Below are 21,445 nucleotides of genomic sequence, written 5' to 3' on the forward strand. Positions count from 1 at the left end.
AAAATATGCTTGTCTTGAGCAGGGGTTTACATAGAGACGTGGTAGCTATATTTAACAATATCACATTTTAAATAAAGCCCACTGCTTATAATAACGCAAAAATAATCTCATATTTACAAATTTAAGCGATAACGTTTGTTCAATACAGTTTGCTGTTCTCATTATATTATGAAGTATAAGGTAAACGAAACCAGATATAAGAGTTAAAATTTTCTGAAAGCATATAAATAAAAATAAATTCTTTTACGAAGTATGCGATTAAATTACTAAATTAAATTACACTTTGAACCTTATAAATATTCTACCGGTATTGTCTTTAACACGTTAGTTACGATTGATGGCATAAAGATGCAGTGCCATCACAAAAAAAAAAATCTTAATGTAATGCAATGAAACATCTTAAAGAATGAAATAGGTTACATTTTATTTATCATGTATCTGTTAAATTTTGTAAATACCATTGTGCATATTTCTGATTATCTCAATTGTTTCAATTTGTCATTTTAAGTAGCGTCTGTGTGTATATGTAATTTGTAGGTATTCTTTATATACAAAGATATGTTGCACATATTCTTAACTGTGTGCTGCATTAAATTTGTTTAGTAATAAACTGTTTCTACGGGTCATGTTGATTTTATAGCCGTTTGAGTACACAATAGCTGCATAAATATGAAGTACTAATAAATGTGTTCACCTGTTTAACACTTTATACAGAGTAGTCCATAATTTTCTAAATTACAATTAGTGCAGTATAATTTCTTCTTACTTCTTTTACAATTTGTTATAATTATGCTTTATATTTACGGGATTATAAGGTTTAAGGTATTTAACTTGAACATAGTAATATTATCTAGACAAAGTAGTTATTTTATCTAAGAGGACCCAACGATTGGAGAGGATGTTTAGAACTTAAAGACGTTGGTTCCCTAATGTTAAGTTTATATAACTCTTCGTCTGCATTGTTGTTCTTCAATTCTTGTTGCGTGTACAAAAACTTATTCCACTCATCAATTCTTGGATGTGCTAAATGCTACAGTTAAACAGATGTATGTTTAGGTTATATTTATTCATTTCTAAATAATTCGATGATTAATTATGCGCTCATAATGTAACGATAAAGAGTGAGTCTAAACAGAGATACCAAAACATGTACAGAGTGTTCGACAATATCTGTCAGAAACTTTAAAAGATAATCCTAGATACCAGACCGAGACAAAAATCATGGAATAACGAAAGTGCGTTACAGATTACATTTCCGAATGGTGAATTATAAAGGGAGATTCATTTAAATCGAATCCCGAAAATATCTTCGAAACCGTTGATAATAATGTAAAATGCTTCAGATAAAAAGTTGAATGGTCTAGAGGAGGAAACAATTTGTCGAAAGTAGTTGTTTTGTCGGCGAAAAAATAGATTTTTTAAACACATTCGTATTTATTAGAACCCCTTTCTTAGTTGTGAAATATAATGCATAGGTCGAACAACTATACGATACCTTTTTAAACTCACCCTCTATAGTAAAAAATGTAATACATATACAAATAAAGAATCAAGCAATTCAGTAGAAGTTCATGAGATCAGAGGAGCTGAGCTTAATATAGTCCTACTGAGTTACTCGTTATGGTCTATAAAATTGAATGTCTTTTATTAAACAGAAATAAAATACTGTGGTAAATATAATTGTTGTCGCATAGTTCGACATAAACTTACCTCAGCAACATCATATACCCAAATTTTTCCAGTATCATCACCTACAGTTACATGTAAACCGCTTGGAGTCCAAGAAACTCTGTTAACAGCTGGACATCCGTCGATCATGACACTGGCTGTAGGCACTTCTGTATCTTGATTAAGATTCCATAAATCTAATCTGCCTGAATCGTCTACAGCAGCGAACAGTGCCGGATGTGTGGGAGACCAAGCGACGTCATAAACATAGTCACCATTATGCTCGAAAGAGTACAGGGGTTTGTTCTCTTTAAGACTCCATAGGTTAATAGTCCAGTCGATGGACGATGTTAAGAACAAATGGGAAAAATCTATTCCACCTTGTACTGCATGGGCACTAATTCCAGTAACTGGTCCTAGATGACCTTCATATGTTTCTAAGACTCCAGCCTTCGTACCATGACGACAAGCTAAATAAAAGAATAACATTATATGAAATGATTTTCAAGAACATAATCTATATGCTATAATTCATCAAAGTATACTGGTTTTGATCTTTCCTTAAATTGAAATTAAACTCAATGTTTCATCCTGCTGCCGTTCTTTTATTAGATCAAATACTATTTCTTATGTGGAAGATTCTTAGAATATCTGGATCAGATAAATGCTTTTGAGTTGAAAGCTTGCTTAAATGATTGTGAAAATTATTTACCGGAGTAAACATTTCCATCTTCACTTCCTACAACAAAGTTGTTAACATCGCCATGTGGGAACGCTAAGCAAGTCGCAGCGATTGGTTTTGATTGTTTAGTGTGCAATTCTAGTCTCTCCTGTGGTTGCGACAACATATCTAAACTCCACGAGCACACTTTTCCATCAGTTGAAATGCTTATCAAATTGTGTGCATTTTGGGCTCCAACAACGTTTAAACAGTATACAGGATGCTATAAATACACTCGTCAATATGTTCTTATAATTAAAATACAATCCCAAAATGATTAAGGGGACTAGGCAGTCAGATTTGCTAAAAATGTAACTGGTTTTGAGAATGAATTATAATGAAATGAATACAAATTGTAACTATTATTTATTAATACTATAAACTGAACAAAATTATTTTTGATAATACAGTATTTTGTCGGTCGCTTTCTGACTGATCATTCGCTGATGTCAGGGCGTCATCCCCGTCACGGGGAGGGGGGGCAAAAATATTAACACATCGACTGCCTCAGCGAAAAAGGCTGTACGTCACCAGACACACTTTATTTTGTTTTTAAAGACATAAATTGTTGATAATGTGTGCGTTTTGTTAATAGAAGTTGTTGGTCGTGTTTCAAATTATACTGCAATATTAAATATTACGTAAAAATTTTGTAACTCTGGGAAGGAAGGGGGGGGGATCCAATTGTTTTCTTGTAGGGTGGGGCAAAAGCGACTTTTGTCCGTCCAGGAGGGGGGAAAGTGCCATCCTGCCCTCTCCCTCCCTGGTTACGCCCATCTAAATTTCCTGTCACAATTTTTTATGTTCTTGCGTAAAACAGCACTTGATGTATTATAGAAAGGGAAAACTAAGAGTTTCAGGAAAGTATGAAAGTAAAATTATGTATGTTTATCTATCTAACAAAATAGGGGTATTCCGATTGCTCAATAACCGTAAATATTTTGGTTGTCCACACAAGGGTTAAATAGTAGTTCTTATTAACCTACCCTGTATGTTGTATATATTATAAAAAAAAAAATTGTTTACAGTTCATAGTATTAGTAAATATTACCCAAAGGTACTAATCAGAATTTGTATTAATTTCTTTGTAATTAATTCCTAAAAAGAAGTGACATGTTTACCAAATCTGATTGCCTGATCCCCTTAAAGAAATATCGGATGAACCAACCGTGTGAGCACTTGCTGACAGTGGGGTCCGTTGAATAGGAGTTCTCTTCTGCACTCTGTTGTCCCAAAGAACAATTTGCCCAGAATAAGTACCTCCTAAGATTAGATTTGGGTGAAATCTCGCAAACGTGACCGACAAAACTGGAGACTGACAATGGAAAATAAATTCTGGCGTTGTTTTCTTAAACTTTGTATTCCAAACTAAACAAACCCCATCAGGGTCATTTGGAGTATCGTCATTATTGTTGTAAGAGGCCGCGAGCAGTTCTGGAAACTGTGGTGACCAATCCATAGAAGTTACGCAACGATTACGAGACCATCGATCGCAAAAGAACGATCGGTTTAACCATAAACGTTGATGACTTTTCTCATCCCTAAAAATCGTGTTGCCGATAGAAATATTAATTGAAGCTCATTCCACTAATTATAATGTTTTATAAAGAGGACTCTCTTTACAAAGCACAATTAACATTTGATATTATTATTTGTGGTGACTCACATTCCATCTTCGCCATCCAAATTACCAGTGTAATCCGTATAAATGTCGACTGATTCGCCCAATGCCCTTTCTACAATTCGACTTGTGCGATCAAGAAATCGTTGAAAGTCTTCAGACAGTATAATCATCTGCTTCTCTTCTTCGCTGAGTTCTCGTACTGGAAATTATTAGTACGAAGTGAGCCTCTTGAAAGATTACTGTACGAACGATTTGTAGATATTTTCTCTAACTTTATCAGAATAAGCCCTATATCAAAATCTAGAGTGCTTTCTAAAAATGATCACAGTTTATTATCCATATTTCTTGATAGGCTTTACCTTCTTTAGGGTTCTCTTTTTCCTTTTCTTGCTCCACTTGCGTAACGGCGGGTTGCACTTCTTTAACTTGCGGCAAACCATGCGGAAGAATCCCAGGAGGGAGCTTGCTTTGGAAACCGTCCATGTGCGGCAAACTGTTCTCTTCATCTTCAGCTTGGCCATCATCAAATGTCAAAACTGTGGTGAATAAGCTGGTTCCGCCACGAATACCCTAACTTCGATACATTTATCTACCACTGGCAATTGCCCTACTTAAAAGTTCGATTCCCTACGTTCTTTTATAAAAGCTTGTGTCACCTCGTAATATCACTGCATTCGCTACCTCGTACAAAGTATACGACAATACGTAATGATTCTACGAACCTTATTGCATAAACACACGCACAGAAAAGAAAGAATGAAAAAAAAAAAAAGAAAATAGTTACGCTGTCAATTCGTGTAAACAGTTCCATAAGGCACGCAATTCTTCATCGGCAATCAACTTCGAAATTTATACAACAAAACCTGCACAATAGCGTGTAACGAGACATTGTTTCATACCGATGCTAATACGAATAAAACAAAAAAGTTTTGACAAATATACAAATTGCACAAGCGCCAGGAATAAACATAAGGGATGCAACTCTCTTTAAAAAGCTTTTATAAAACTGTATCCAAACGATAGGAAGATAATTTATTGGAAAATAAATAATCACAAAGAATATTGGAAGAGCAATCGTCATACCGAATCGCATGCGTTAATATTAGTAACATAAGGTGGACTGCTTGTTGGTGGATTACACAAATAAAACATGAGATTTGTTTAAAATGTTTGTGATCATCATGAAAATTATCTGAAATGATATCTCTCCACCCTTCTATTCGGTATAAAATATAAGTGAAATGAAAGAATGAACCGAAGAAATTAAAGGACTAATCAATTATTAGTATGAAAGAAATATATTACTTTAGGACGTAATAGTCATAAAAAAAAAACTTTTCTAACACTAGTACCCATTAGCGAATTAAGAAACACGATGATCAGACCAATCAAAATTGCATCGAATAAGAAAGAAAAGTAAAAATATAAATGTTTAAACGGAGTGGAGGTATATTAACGCAACTTCCCAAGTCTCATGCAGCATCGAGTGAATGTATAACTTACGTAAGAAAAAAAATATTGTAGAAACAGTGCAATACAGTATAATCTGAATCTCTAATTTTCAATCGAAGAAATATTCTTTAAGTATTTAATGAAACGAGAATGGTGGCAGTAATTTATCGTATTGCTTCAATCATGCGTTACAGTGAAAAGAAAGGAATAATACGTGATAAAACTAAATATATATTATCTATACATGCATAAGAAACGGAGCTACATTTTTTACAGTTACATAACAATCCATAGAAACTACCCAATCATTTATGAAGCAATATTCAGTGTAAATTAATAGTACGAGTTCCCTCCTTTTAGTGCATACGGTGATGACAATTTAAAGAAAACTAAGTGGAATATAGATTACTTTCAAATGCAATTTTGTGAAAAATGAATCAAATTCACATATACGTGATATACATAAGTAGGTAGAGTAAATCATCTCTAGAGAGGATTACCTACCTGTAAATTCGTCCTCCCATTCTAAACCAGGATTTAGATTGTACTCGTCTTGAAGGAGGGAAAAGAAAATGTCAATCAATCTTGTGTTTCTCATTAGGTTAGTTGTGTTTCATTCTAATTTCATGTCTTTCGTGGGAAATTATTGATGTATGTAATGTATAATCAACCGAACATTAATAATTAATGATATATTTAAAAATAAGGTACAATCATATGCGTACCTTACATATATACGCCCACAAAATATTCCCAATTAGACCGTTTTTAATCGAGAACAATTGCAATAATGTATAAAATAGTGCTGTTAATATTTTTCATTTACCATGCAACATACATCAACAATTAAGTAGAAAGATTGAAATAGCAATTATATTCAGTAAGTAATTATAAATACATCTATTAACATGCACGTAGTATACCCTATTAGCTCTATTATGTTTCTCAACAAGATGCACTAAAGGGATTTACCTACGAAGAGTATCCAAACAAATTCTTATAAGTCCCCTGTAGTTATTCCGAAGTTATTACATCTTTCTTTGTTTAATGTAACACTATTAAAAGACGCTAATCACTTGTAATTGCATTCGTATCGTAACTCCAATCCCTTTAGGCTTTATAATAGATTTCAGTTAAAAAAACATTATATATTTATTATAAATAATGAGCCCATCATTATTATTTTAGTTATGACGGCATTAACACAAATTTACTTTGAACCTGGAAAGCTAACATTATTTTTCAAAATAAATTCACGACAAACTCAATATTCGAAAATTTTGAAAATAAGTATTCTTAGTAACGAAAAAAAAAGAAGTTTCGTAGTAACGAAAAATAAAAGTTTCGTGGAATTTAAATATTTAAATATAATTGAACTGACATCTCCGACTAAGAATTCATGCGAATACATATATTACTCAAACCCGTTAGTTTATTCCAAAGATATGAATAAAAAAATTTTCCCTCAAATTCAAAACATGTATTAATGAACAGTATAAAATAAATTATGCATTTAATTCGGAACAGATACGTCGAGATAAAGACATTTGTCCACCTTTTGCTAATTGACTTTTTTACTATACATATACGTTGTTTTCATAAAAATAGTGCTGTTAAGAAACAACATCTGCCTTTAAAGTACATAATCATACTAATTGGAGTCCTCATAAGTGACAGCGGACTGTTCTTTTGCAACGCTGAACGCTTAAGCCACAGAACCTTTCACCACATATTTTCTTTATTTTAACAGAAAATTTACAAACAATATTCACCCGCCCAAGCACCATAGCACCCTTTCACATGTTAGTATTCCATAAGGTTTCAAAATTTACCGAAACAACCATGACGTCGTGCCGAGAACTCCGGAAGGTGCGTTAAGTTGTGACAAGATTTGCCAATGGATATTCATTCATTAAATATTTGACAGTCCTTGATTCAAATAATATTGGCAGGTTTGAAAAACGATTTGAATATTACATGTACAAAAACTTTCATTAAAAGACATGATTTCTTACGTTCTGTATGTATCAATATATTTATCTTTATTCAGAGAATATTCTAACGTTCTATAAAATGATGCATGATAATTAATAACAATACTAAATATTGTATTGTAATATTAATTTTAAACACATAAATTGATAGACTTCTATAGAATACTAGATAATTCTTTTTGACATTTTGAATCATCAGTTTAATGCTCCAAAGGTAGTTGGTAAATGCTGTAAATACAATTATTATTTAATGAGCATAACATGTGTATATTAAATAAAACATTTCATATTCTAGACACTTTTTAAAATAAAAGCATTTTCATTAATATGTATTCTGAAAAAGAAATATATAACTACTTTATGTAAATCCATTTTGTAATAATTTTCCTGTTGGAGACGGTGTTGTGACATTTTATTCATATTTAATGCATGATACGAATTACTTAAAGTAACGTATTTGGTTTTAGTTTAGAATAAAAATTTATAGAGTACACAATTACTGTTAAAAATAATGATATTTAGAGTGCGTGCCCTTAGAAATGTGTAAATGTCAAAACATTTCCGTTTGAGAGTCGGGATGTCAGATAAGCATTTAAAAAGTAACGATACAGTACATAAAGGTAAATACACCCAATGAAAGTAGATCAACAAAAAAGTAAAGAGCCAAAAGGTATAAAGCAATTCATAAGATAGCAAAGATATATAAGGTCCTGGGTGGAGAGTCATATTGCACTTCTACATTACTACATAATTGAATCTCGTGTAAATTTCAAAACTGACACTTTTTCTCTCTATATTATCAATACTATATATTTGCAGTTAAGACAAGAAGAGAGAGTGCATTCTTTAACTGCTTTTTGTTGAAAACAAGCAAATGGTAAAAACCTCTTACCTTTAAAACTGATTCTAATGTAAAAAAGTTGCTTCAAAACTTAACTCAACAATTATGTATTTACACTGACTTGGTATTTTGTACATATTTGTCATTTAGGTAGTGTTTTTAACTGTTAATAATCCTGAAGAATAAACGGAATGAAGCTAAACCTATATGCGAACCTAAAACTTGTTGAAAACCAAGAGAAATCATAACTTACCGTAATAGTCGAATGCATGAGCTGAGAAGGGGAGGGAAAAAAATTGCACTTCATTACAATCTGGTAAGAATGCACTACAGTAATTGCACCTCTCTACACTCAGACCATACATCTTTACAAATAAAAACATTTAACAATTTTTTTTTAAATTCTGGGAAAATACGCAATACATAGTATTAAGACTATAAAGATACATATCAACGTGTATTAAAGTATTTACCTACAACAATTTCTTTTTTAGAGTTTGCACAACTCCCAGAAATAAAAACATTTTCACATTAAGAAAATAAATCAATTATTCTTTGCGAAAATGTTTTGCAATGAATATCAATAAGGCTTTGGTATTCGTAATTGTGTTAAATGAAAAAAAAGTTTCATCTGCTGAATGTAGATAGGTGGGTATAGATTTTTAAATTTGTATATCGTGCGGTGCGGTGATTCCTACACGTACGAGGAAACATACATATTCAATGCTTCTTATTTTATTGAAACATGTTCTGATTAATGGAATTTGAGTCCTTAACACAATTCAACACTTTGATATACCACATATGATCTACCACTGAGTTTGATTGATACATTATTTGCTGCTTCATGTGGAGTAATAAAACACTTAAAATACTTAAAGTGACTACCAATGGATGTTTACTGCTTAGATATTAACAATATTCAATATCTCACTTACATCCCTTGTCACACTTATGCCCACCCCCCTAAGTGTCTCAGAAATAAATGTTAATATAAATATCAGAAAAAATATTAATTTTGGTTAAAACATTGAGTGCACTATGGCAAAAGAATTGTTATGACAAGGACATTTGTCATTATGGAATTCCTTTTGAAATACTGAACAAAATATATTGCAACATTAAACTTCTAATATGTTCTGTAACTACTACTATTAAGATAACAAGAATAACTTCACATATTCATATTTATAAACTAACAAAGCATCAATAGCAACTGATTTGTTCGTCCAATAAATTTAATCCTAGCACGCATGAGTCAAGGTACACTGACTTTGTGACAATAATTTCCAAATTTTCCCAACAAACAGGACGCCTAAAGTTAGTTTATCGCGTAACTTTCATAAACTGTTAGTACATAATTATATTATTTAAAGCGTGTTAAAAGCTTCTTTTGCAAACAAATACACATTGCACATGGAAATATTTTTATGTTCTTAGAATCTGAATGATAGCTTCGTTTAAATTGATCTCTATGTTTAAAAAGCTTTGAAGTGATGGTTACTTTCTATATTTATGCGTCACATAAAAATATCCATTAAACTTCTTAATGTCTATATACAGACCTATTTCCATGTACACCATTTACCATATACTTAGGGCTGTAGAACCAAGAGAATTTGTTTGTTTTTTTCAAGACAAATTGCTCTTTCCTTATGATAAACACTGATATGTAAAAACTGATTATAAACATTAGTCCAAGTTAGCAATCTCAGATTTGATTCTACAACCTCTGATTTTGAATATGGATAGCAATGTATCTACCTCTATCGTATACTGTTGTACAACAATTATAGGAAGGGTAATAAAAAAGATGACAGAACATACATAGGTAGTTTGGTGCAGACCCACCTTTCCTGGGACGCCACCAGTCAATCTCAAAGTAGCCTGCGGAGTAAGAGTGAGTTGATGTTGATGTTGAACAGGAGGAGTAGATGGTGTATGCAGAAGAAGATGCGGACAGTCCTTGTGTCCAACACCGGTTGATTTGATCAATTGTATCGCAAGACAATGGAATACGCGTATATTTAATAATACCGCAAAATCAGTTAGGTATCAAGACGTGCATATAACATGGAATATCCCCATGTTTATATTAGAAACTTCTAAGTAAAAAATTATAAATATAGATTATATTACTGCTAGTAGACTGCTTGGCAACGTATTTGGTCGTTCGGAAAGTTCATAACGTTTTGAAGATAGCGTTTTCGTTACCATTTTACTGGACAAAGGAAAAATCGTGCTAAACATGTACTATTTTCCAGGTGTAAATTGAATGTATTTGCTGTATAAGTTATTCATTGCTTATTATGTTTCCTGTGAGAAATACCAACGAAACATTTGAATAAACACAAAGTCGATTCATCGCCATTAGATTTTATCAAACTTATGAAGAAATTACACTACCTCGACTGGAAAATTTTATACCTTTTCCCCGATTAATTAGACTTTACTCCATCAGATGATTATTCCTTTAGATCACTAGAATATTTTAAAACAAAATCCATGTGCATAGAAGCAAGTTGAGAAGTTTTTCTTAGTTAAAACACAATCGAAATTATGTACATATAACTGCTAAAATTAATTGAAGAATGGGAGAAAATTGTAAAATGTAGTAAATAAGAACATGATATAAATCGAAAAATAGAGATTGTAATTCTGTTTGAAACAAAAACGCTACGAACTTTCCAAACAACTCAATACTTTACTCAAATTTTATGTTCTCAGAAGAAGCTCATAGTAAAGTAGGTGGTATGAGAAGAGACGTATAGTGGAAAACACGCTGAATGTAACATGGTATATAGTTTATATAATAGTTACAGTAAAAAATACGCATATATTTAATAAGCTGTAACATTAAATTAACTGTAAGATGAAAAATTGAAAATTATAATAACTAACTGAAATTGCGGTTTGATGGAATGAAAGTATGAAATATAAAAAAACATAGTTGTTGCCACCACCAGGAATAACAATATTTGTATCCATAACCTGATTTGTTGATTAAATGTTATTCATATCTACTGGTATACTTCCTACATACATAATTTAAAGTTCACAAATAATTGTCAGTATGTTTTGCACTTCCCTACAAGAATACTTCTCCAAGAAAATAAATTATAATGATATTGCATACATGCACATTTGCAGTTAAACTAACATTTCTAAAACTTCTTTTCTTGCGAAGTATAATATCAGATCATAGGTAATCTTATATTTATAGTAGTGAATAAAAAATTATTTCATAATGACTCTGTTCGTTTAAAAAAGTGTTGAAAATTGTTTGATAATTCAACAAAAGTTAATACACACAATGGAGAAATAAAATGACAATATTGTTACAAATAAATAACATGCCATTTGTATATAAATACATTCAAGAATATGTAAGTTTCCTCATTAGCTACAATTACTTATAAAACACAATATCAGTAGCAAGTCCTTTCTTATTATTATCACAATGAGATTAAAATTAAAGTAAAACAAACTCAACTAATCTGTCTGATTGAATATTACAATCAATATACCTTATTAATTAAAATGTTATACCATAATGTTAATGCTGGGTACATATGTTAAAAGTATATTAATAATACAATGTCATTAATGGAATATATTTTTCATTTATGTATTGTATTTCCATATACACCACCCACTTTACCATTGTCAATGAATGCATTAACAAATCATTATTAAAAGGAAATACTGACAAAGTTTAGTTAGACCTAAAAGGGACAATACTTTTTAAATATTGTAAGTATGTACACTATGAAATGGCAATTTTCAAGAATCAACTTATTTAAACCTTGATTTTACCTTCAAATTAATTTTTATTACAAGTAAACAAGAATAAAAAACCAATGTAAAAACAATTATAAAGACTTCTATTCAACAATTAATAAGAACACATTGAATTTGATCATTCTTCAGTAATGCGTAACATCAAAAACTATAAAAAAATGTTCTTTGATATTACAAAGTATTAATTTACAGGCTAATAGTCATTTTTATTGCTCTTAAAATGGGTATCATAAATTCGTTAATTAAAAATAAATGTGTCCTTATGTAACAAATGTTAATGAAATACTAAAAGTTGTTTTATAATTGCTACTTTAATATATTATTGGGAATTTTTCATAGCTAGAAAGGTAATCAAATTTGATTGGAATATGTTAAATCTAAAATAATATAAGGCCTAACTCAAACCTAACATCAGACTACACAGATTTTAGATATCTGTATAACCATTATTTTGTAACTAACTGCGTATATCATGTACTAAATTGCAACACACACCATATTCCATATGAATCTATAAATAAATGTTTCCAAAAATTGGAATATACAAAACTAAGGTAGATCAAAGAAATTAGTGTAATATTAGAAAATTGTTTATACAAAGAAATGAGACATAATGAAAAAACTTTAAGAATAGCATAAAATATATAACTTCTGATGAAATTATACAGTGAAATATTGAGATATCTAAACTCTAAATGAAATATATTACACATCTTATACCACTTACTTTCAATCAACATTATTCAAAAGTAATTTAAAATTAAATCTTCTATCGAAGAATAACCTGAATAAATTTCAATAACTTTATATATTTCATTAGCAATATGTTTAATTTGTAATGTACATTTGTAGATTACAATAGGATATCTAATATCTGTATGCATTAGCTGTTACTAAAATTGTAGGAATTTTTCAAAAACCAACTCTATATGTTAAAATAATGTTTCTGTGAAATAATGTATTTTTATTTCACTTTTATTTTTAATTTATATAGATACTTCACTGATTAGATAGATAATTTGAGTATCCGATGTAAAGGGAGAGTTTGTCTTTCATATTAATTTTAAAGGTAAAAGCTTGTATATGAGAAAGTTAAGCTCAGTGGTATACAATACTACAAAGTGATTGCTATCTTTATTCTTTTAAATTTTGTATTTTCTTTTAAACAAAAATTTGATCCCCTTTTTACTCCTTTAAAGTCCGTATTTCCAAAAATCCTTTTTTATTCCTCGTCTATGTCATAAAAAAAGTATACCGTCCAAATTTCGTGTGTCTAGGTAAAGTGACTTAGGCTGGGCATTAATGCGTGATCATATACTATATGTATACATATATGTATGTATATATGATGTATATAAATTATTTTCATTATTTTAACATGCAGAATTCATCCTCAAAAAATATCCTATATTTTTAGCAATTGTTGCTTTTATGTATATGTAATGAATGTTTCTTACTTCTTTAATATAAATATTAAATGTTTGCACGTTTTGATCAATATCAGTGCTGTGGTGTACATTATAAAAGATGCTCTCTAATAATTAAACATAACTTTAAATTTACAAGAAGCTATAATAAATAGGTTATAAAATAAATACAAAGACTCACCGTCATGAGATGTGTGCGTTGTTTGAATTGTTTGTGTTTGTTTATTATAGACCACCGGTTCTTTTGGTGGAATATTAGTATGCGCCACAGACACTATTGTAAGTTCTCGATTTTTTCTTCTTCCAGCACTACTATAAAAGAATGATGTAAAGGTAAGAACACAGATATAAATATACTAAAAGCAAAAGATTTAAATATTGTCATAACTACCTTTGAGCAGAATTTATACTAGATGGTTGCAAACTAGCATCAGGAGTAGCATTAGCACTTTGTTCTGGAGTTAATGAATTCATGCTAGATAAACTGGATAATACATCTGCAAATAAAATAAATGATAAAAGAAAGAACGTTAAGTAAATCCTAAAATAAAACTGATTACCTGACACTGGAGCTACACCCAAAGATGATAGCATAGCATCCAACTCCTTACGATGATCTTTATCTGCACCTGCAGCACGGACCGTAGCTTCCTCAACCTTTATGGAAAATATATACAAATATATTTATATATATATATACATATTTACATGTTACACGAGAGATATAGACAGTGCATTTAAATAAACATGTCTTACATCTTTCTGTTCCTTTTCTCTTCTGCGTCTTTCCTTTTCTTCTCTAATAGCTTGGAGCTTTGCCTTCTTTCTTTCTAATTCAGCTTTTCGGTCAGACATCATTGTGCTACTTTGTAAATACCTAAACAATATTTATAAATAATTTGATTATAAAAAATGTAGCAATCGTTTAAAAAATTAATATAAAAATTAGAAAAGTCTTATGAATTTAATGAAACTTATTAACTGAACTTCAATCGAGTTTGGTGCGATTATTGATTTCTCTCCTGTGACGTTAGTTTCTACAGAATCTCTGTAAACTATATCCACTAACGCGTATGCAAAGAGTGAGTTTTTACTACTGTTAAATAATAGTTTTGTTATGTTAAATAGACACAAACCGCACTAGAAATAAAATTTATTCTCTTAACGGTATCAGGGAATGAACTTGTCGAAGAATTTCCAGCTGTCAGTCATGAGTACTAACATAACAAACTATTTCAAAGTAGTTTAATTTTGTTAGAAAAACTTACGACGTATTCACTTTCCGTAGTAAAATGTATTTCACAGATTTTAACGCTAAAAACCGTTATAGTTGCCGATTTCTACATCATCCACTCGACCCGCCCGACATGCAAACTGATGCAAACGTTTCGTACAGTTTTGTACTATGCAGGGACTGGGTCATAGACATATATAATAGACTGCGCGTATTATGGTAGGTATAAAGTCGACATAAGAGAGAGAGAGAACAATAACTGGAGTAGCTTTTCTCTCTTTCTAATGGGGCTGTTGATGGGGGATTCTCCTACGGTTGTAGTGGAGGCATTGGCTACGTTTAGCGGACTCACTAGATTTTACCAGATTTTACGCTGAATATGCGCTGAACGGTACCGCATACTTGTTAATAATTTCTCAACATGTTTAGTGAGCGATCGTTATGTTTTGTAGCGGAAATAAACTACGCTACTTTTGCTGAACGCATTATGATTCAATATGATGGAACCCAGTGAACTGACAAACGTAAACAACATAACGCATAAACAAGGTACAATACAGCCACAACGGCATTTTACATACAAAACAAGATTCAATATTTTCCACATTTGTTTATTAGTATCTATGATTCACAAATTTCTGTTCTACATTTAATCTTTTTTTTTTAATGTAATATCCAATAATTCATATGAGTCATATATTTTATTTATTGTATTCACTTTGAATTGAAGCAGTTATCATCATTGAATTAAAAAATGTATACTACGAAACTTACACGTGACATCTGAAAATGTTCTTTAAATAAATTATTAGTGTATAACGAAATTATACTCTCAGCATAGTTTTCATTTTCTGATCTAATTCTGAGCTTTGTTGTTGTTAAATTATTTATATAGGTTGCCCTAAATCGTCCAATAATATTTTAATTTCATCTACATTATCCCACCCAGTGTCCAGAGCAATTAGCAAAGCTGCATTCATTTTTTAATGTTTTATTATTATTTTATTAGATGACAATATTGTTCACGCGTGTTGTAACAACTATTTAAATTTAGCGCCACAAGCTGCTACAAAAATATATATGTATACTTATTACACTACCCCAAATGTTCAGGAAAATAAAAGGACTGATCAGTGATGGGAGAGACAGCCGGTTAGAGTAGTATCGTCTGAACGGGCTGTAACTGTTCGGCGATTAAGTGCGAACATTGCGCGACCTACTAGAAAACACGTAAGTAATGAATATTTTTGTAGAAATGAAATTTTCATTTCTTCATTTCGGGGTTGTCACTTAAAAAGGGGATGTATTCTTAATTGTTCCCTTTTATACATTTACAACTCTCGATTAAATAATTTAGACAATATCCATGAAACGTAATAAAAATGCTTCCAAATTTCAGTATTAAATTTTATTATCATCAATAATTGTTTCTATACATTGTATTGATTAATTTAAAATATATAGAACTACAAACTGAGCGTACTATCATAAGTTGTTGGAAATCACGTCGTACTCAATTGTACTAATTTTTTAATCATAATTATTAGAAGTTCTTTCGAACACATTTTTAAATACAGTCCTTTTTTTAATTACAAACTTCGTGTATATAAACATTAAATGGTACATGCATTTTGTTATTTTTAAAAAACTCAATAAGTAACATATTGTTTCAATATAAAGGAATACATCGTGTATCCATTTTGTACAAAAATTTATTAATTAATTTTATTTGTTTATTTAATATTAAATGTCCTGAGGAAAGTTTTATTAGTCACAAAATTAAAAATATTATATACGATATAAAATGCATTTTCTCATGTAATTTTTTAACGTCGTTTTTAATTTTAAATGTCGCTTCTTGTCAAGATTTCGAATGCGACTTTAAACTACAAACATTAAATTCTAGCTAATTGTTTGCTTAGCAATCGTTCATATTAATATCTAATATATAGTTTCATGTACTAATAATGTTGCACTAGATTTTGACTGTCCATCAACTGTCCACGTTGAGCCACAATGTTCTTATATAGTATATATTGTATCTTTCGAGACATAAGTTGATTGAAACCTGTTTGTTTTGTTCCTCCTTGATTATCTGGTACCCGTTTTTGTTCGTTCGAGCACGATCTATTTCGCGCTGCAGTACATCGACAATATAAATAAGGAGGCGAAATCACAGATATGAAATGAAATTTAGTTTTATCGAACGTTGTTCGCAAAGAAACAATCGGGAATCCACCAAATACGTGATATTGTAATTGTTATGCGTCATCGTCTCTCTTCAGGTAATCGGAAGGAAAACTTTGGTGTACAGTATAAAAACGATTAAAACTATGCGAGGCGGTATGACATCGCGCAACGCAGTGTACAGACTTAAACATTGTTCGGGTATTATTCACAAAAATTTTTACTACAAGCACTACACCGCTATCCTTTCTGGCTTTTCGTTGGTACTGTTATTAAGCAGAACGTATGAATCTCGTGTGACTAACAATCTGTGTTGTCCATTCACCAGCAACATCGAGCCTCTTCTGATGGTCCGTTTACCTAACTCGATCGCTTCGTGAGTGAATACCGCGTTGTTGTAGGCCTTCGCAGAAACGGTAATTATGATTATTATACCGACTAGAATTAATCCATACGAGGTACAAGGCACAGCAATATCGCAGAATGTTGTCGCTAAATAAATCCACCGGCGAATAGGGGGTGTCAGCTCCTCGATACCTTCTTCCAGCCACATAATTGGGAACACGATGTCAGGAAAATTCGACACGACACCGATATGTGGCTGGTGTTCGATTTTTAAGTTCAATTGTAAACGAACTTTTCCTTCTAGCGGCACGCCAAGTTTCTGAAAAATAAAGCAATAAGATATACAATTTATTACAATCTAGTAATACATATTTGGTTAAAAGATTGCAGTACGGAGCCATGGTAGTGTGAGTGGTAATCTAAAAAATCGGTTTAATATGATATTTCATAAACATAAGCACTGTGAGTTACGATATTTGATTTTTAGATAGACTTATCACATATTTATGTCTAGTACATTCATCGCACTGTTTATTGTTCTGCAAAGTTATTCTGTTAGTTACGTGTAGTGGTGGGTAACCGAGCTTGTTCGAACGAGCTAAAACTTCGAGCTTGTTCGAGCTACTCGAACGAGCTCGAGTGACAGATTTATGATCTCAAGGGAGACCCGAGGCTCTAGCACATGAAGCTCGAAGCTCGAAACCTCGGCGTGTAGAGATGTTATCAGGCCAAAAATTTAAACTTTTACTCCTTTCAGTGTACTTTCTTAAAAATGTTATGAATAAATGTAGGAGATTCTCTTGATGAAAAGAAGTCCAAACCCGACATAAATCGGACTATATTTAAACACTTTTTCAACGTTTTTTCTTTTTGTTATTTTTGTGTCCTGAGTCTTGAACTCACCACTACAATACTTTACATATATTGGTGAACACCCTGTATGTGTCTTTTGCTGCATGTGTCACATTTAATGTCGGAAAATGATATTTATCAATGTAACTTTATTTTGATATTACACGATGCAACACGTTTACATAATTCATGATGTCTAAGGGAATATTTTTTTTTCTATCTTTCAAATAGTTACGGAACTGTAACGATTCCACAAAATCGAATATTTTTTTCCACAAGATGACAACTTCAACATTTGAGAACGATGCATGGAAGGTTCCATTGAAAAAATTTGTTTTAATATCGACGGTATAAACCGGAAATGTGTATGATAATGGTAAATGTGAACCTGTAAAACTTGAAACACATTTATTTTGCAACTGAACTTTTTTAACCTTGTGTAACTCAAAAATTATTTGACCAATTTGAATTTTGAATGGGTACACATTTTTTAAAAAAAAACAAGTATGTATGGCTAAAAAGTCCACTGTCTTTGAAATGCAATCACTTTTATATTTTTTTACGATAAAGAATTCATTCAAAAATAAAAACCATTTTCCAACTTGAAATTTAGGGGATTGAGGAAATGGAAATCACTATGTAAGCAACCATGCGTATCATAATAAGGACGCAACTGACATAATTTTTTCCGTCATAAATAAGTATGGACAAAAAGATACGTTCACGAAATTCTTTACTTTTAATATAAACTTCTTTTGAATTGAACCCACATGTGGTGTATTTCGTGTACAAATTCGTGAATATATTGCTCGCGTAGATCGAGCAAAGGTAGCATGTACTATTTTCCTATCAAAAATAATTTTTATAATACTTACTGACTGAATCTTGAGGTACGTTTCATGCAGTTTTTGGTTTGGTTTTAAACCCTCAACTGCATCTAGAAGGTTAGGATCCGCCTTATAGAAATGCGGAAAGGAAAGATAGACTGGCGCACCTAGGAAACAAGGGAAAACGATTTTCAAAGATTTATATAATGTAACTAATATTTTATTCTTTTTATATTTCGATCTATCTTATCCGTTGGCAGTATCCAGATGTACACTGACAACAAAAATTTCGGAATCACTCGCTTATTTCTAGACATCGATATTTACATTGCACGACATACTTTTTGTAGATCATAATTAACACCTTTAACAGTGATTACTGAATTTGTTAAACTTTAACTTTATTCAAATCAACATATTGATTTATATTTACTTGTGTTTATTCATTTAAAGTTCGAATCCCGATTTTCCTTATGTCATAGAGTGACTTTTAAGTAAAACATGTAAAATTACACGAAAATGAAAGTTTTCTCTTCTCCTAAACGAGATACTGAATATACGATGCATACGTAATACTAAAAAATTATATTCATAGCATTACTTTTATAACTAACGATTATTACTTCAATGTGTAGTACGAGTTGCACTCAATTGTGTAGTTTCAGATAATATGAAGTGTTCCATAATTGGGGGTAAAAGCGGAAAGTTGGTGATTCTATATGAAGAAATAAATTGACGCTATGGACGTTTTGCTTTTAACATAATTGAGTTTATAAGTGATTGTACTCTTGTTGGCTATTTTCTCTAGAGAATAGATAGAATTCATACGTACTATACTGGCAAGGACTAATATTTTGCAGTCCGTCCGAAGGACAAGTCGACATGTCCTGGGAGCAAAAGCACTCATTTTCAAAAGCCGTTTTGTTAGGTCGTCCAAACACCATGTCAGGGGGAGTATAATAATCCGCCTTAATTCCTGAATTTTCAGTAGGTCCACGATATTGCAAAGGCAAAGTGCGGCAAATATCTTTATCCCACAAATGAACAATATCAGCCCCGGTTTTTTCACGAGGTGGAAAGAAAGAACCTAAAATTAAGAACCACATTATCTGTAACATTTTAATAGTAACAGAATCGTCATTATCCATACTTAATTTTAGTGCTGTATCTGCATTATTTGAAGAATATTAATGACTATGTATAATGATAAACTATATAAATATAATTGAAACACAACTTAAATTATGAAGCTCACATTTGCAGGCTTCAATGATTAGTAACAATCACTTCAAATGACTGTATTTCTAAATAATCGTATAAAAACTGGTGATATTTACCCTCCGAAGCTCGAATAGAATTACAAGGCGCATTTGGCCAATAAGGTAGTCGATCTAATCCGTTTAATCGATTTATTAAACCAAATTCCTTCATGTCGGTATGCCCTGTGAAAATGGTAGATATTTCGTTTATCGTACCATTTCTCTGAAATTATAATTAGTATTATTACTTTCCGTTACAGTTACAGATCATTTACTATATATACCATATATGAAATCTAATCTTATAGAAAATACGATATAATTTTCCGAAGATAAATGAAAATTTTGTATAAAGAGATATAAGAGCCCAATGAATTCGTCACGAATAACATAAATTTATTATTTTTAGATACTATAAATACTGAAAAAAATGTTGAATTTACATTTAAAGTATTTTCTCTACTGTTGACTGCTCGTCAGTCATCGTATAATATTTAGATATTACAAACATGTTTTGTTTACGGTCCCTGTCTAGTTCACATAACAGTCTAACATTGTTCCAGAATTTCATAATTTATTTTGATGTTCAAAGTCATCTCAGTGCCATAAGTTAGATGTATCTGAATGTATCTTAACACGTGCTACAAAATGCAATAGAAAAAAGTGTATGCTTTCGTCCAAGAAGTACCGGTGACCCTAAGAAAATTCGAAAAAGGGATAAAAAATATGTTCTATTTACGAAACTCTTTTGAAACCATTCAAACTGTGTTTGAAATATTTCTGACATCATTAAAAATGAAAGAGATATTTAGGGATGCAGAATTAGCTGAAACACCCTGTATAACCTATAGAACTGCATAGGATAGATTAATACCTGTAATGTATAGAAGAAAACCATTCTAATGACGTTTCATGCTAAACCTCTCAATAATCACTTTGCGGAAAGCCGTTGTAATGACGCGTAGTAGGTAAAGGGTTAACAGTTATTATTATATATTACTTACTCCAAGAAGAAGACCCATTTGACTCATGGGGCGCCGCGTTTTTGGAAAAAATCGATGTGCAATACTAACTAATGGATCGTCATATCCGAAAACAAGTTCCTGTGCAGTTACAGGAACAAACGAACTCATGTGCATCCCGCTCAAAAACATGGATAATCCTAGAGTAATAAATCGAGGTAGACTCTTGCTTTGCGTTGACAGAGTCTGAA

At 31.3% G+C, this 21,445-nt stretch overlaps 2 protein-coding genes across 2 annotated transcripts in view; both read right to left on the minus strand.

Moving 5' to 3' along the window:
- Positions 1-516: 516 nt before the first annotated feature.
- On the minus strand, positions 517-14,926 carry LOC107189692 (cytoplasmic dynein 1 intermediate chain-like). The gene is made up of 14 exons (XM_015578275.1): positions 14,797-14,926; positions 14,285-14,405; positions 14,089-14,185; positions 13,920-14,025; positions 13,710-13,840; positions 10,128-10,187; positions 8,554-8,574; positions 5,970-6,017; positions 4,373-4,549; positions 4,056-4,212; positions 3,558-3,930; positions 2,381-2,612; positions 1,711-2,138; positions 517-1,030 (listed from the first exon to the last, which is right to left on the minus strand). The coding sequence occupies exons 2-14, from the start codon at positions 14,384-14,386 to the stop codon at positions 869-871; spliced, it is 2,094 nt and encodes a 697-aa protein (XP_015433761.1). The 5' UTR covers positions 14,387-14,405; positions 14,797-14,926; the 3' UTR covers positions 517-868.
- Positions 14,927-17,152: 2,226 nt separating this feature from the next.
- Positions 17,153-21,445, minus strand: part of LOC107189730 (scavenger receptor class B member 1) — a 33,353-nt gene continuing 29,060 nt past the window's right edge. Inside the window, exons 5-9 of the mRNA XM_015578335.1 lie at positions 21,237-21,440; positions 20,311-20,455; positions 19,806-20,060; positions 19,022-19,140; positions 17,153-17,613 (exon numbers count right to left, since the gene is read on the minus strand). Coding sequence (XP_015433821.1) covers positions 17,182-17,613; positions 19,022-19,140; positions 19,806-20,060; positions 20,311-20,455; positions 21,237-21,440 — 1,155 coding nt within the window. The 3' untranslated portion in view covers positions 17,153-17,181. The remainder of the gene's footprint in view (positions 17,614-19,021; positions 19,141-19,805; positions 20,061-20,310; positions 20,456-21,236; positions 21,441-21,445) is intronic.

The sequence above is a fragment of the Dufourea novaeangliae genome, unplaced genomic scaffold, assembly GCF_001272555.1.
Source record: "Dufourea novaeangliae isolate 0120121106 unplaced genomic scaffold, ASM127255v1 scaffold162, whole genome shotgun sequence".
NCBI lineage: Eukaryota > Metazoa > Arthropoda > Insecta > Hymenoptera > Halictidae > Dufourea > Dufourea novaeangliae.

Excerpts from the sequence above, each read along its gene's own strand:
- LOC107189692 (XM_015578275.1), bottom strand. The coding sequence starts at position 14,386 with ATGATGTCTGACCGAAAAGCTGAATTAGAAAGAAAGAAGGCAAAGCTC. Across the intron at positions 13,841-13,919 it reads AGTATAAATTCTGCTCAAAG|TAGTGCTGGAAGAAGAAAAA; the intron begins GTAGTTATGACA and ends ATTCTTTTATAG. Across the intron at positions 4,213-4,372 it reads AAAAGAGAACCCTAAAGAAG|TACGAGAACTCAGCGAAGAA; the intron begins GTAAAGCCTATC and ends AATAATTTCCAG.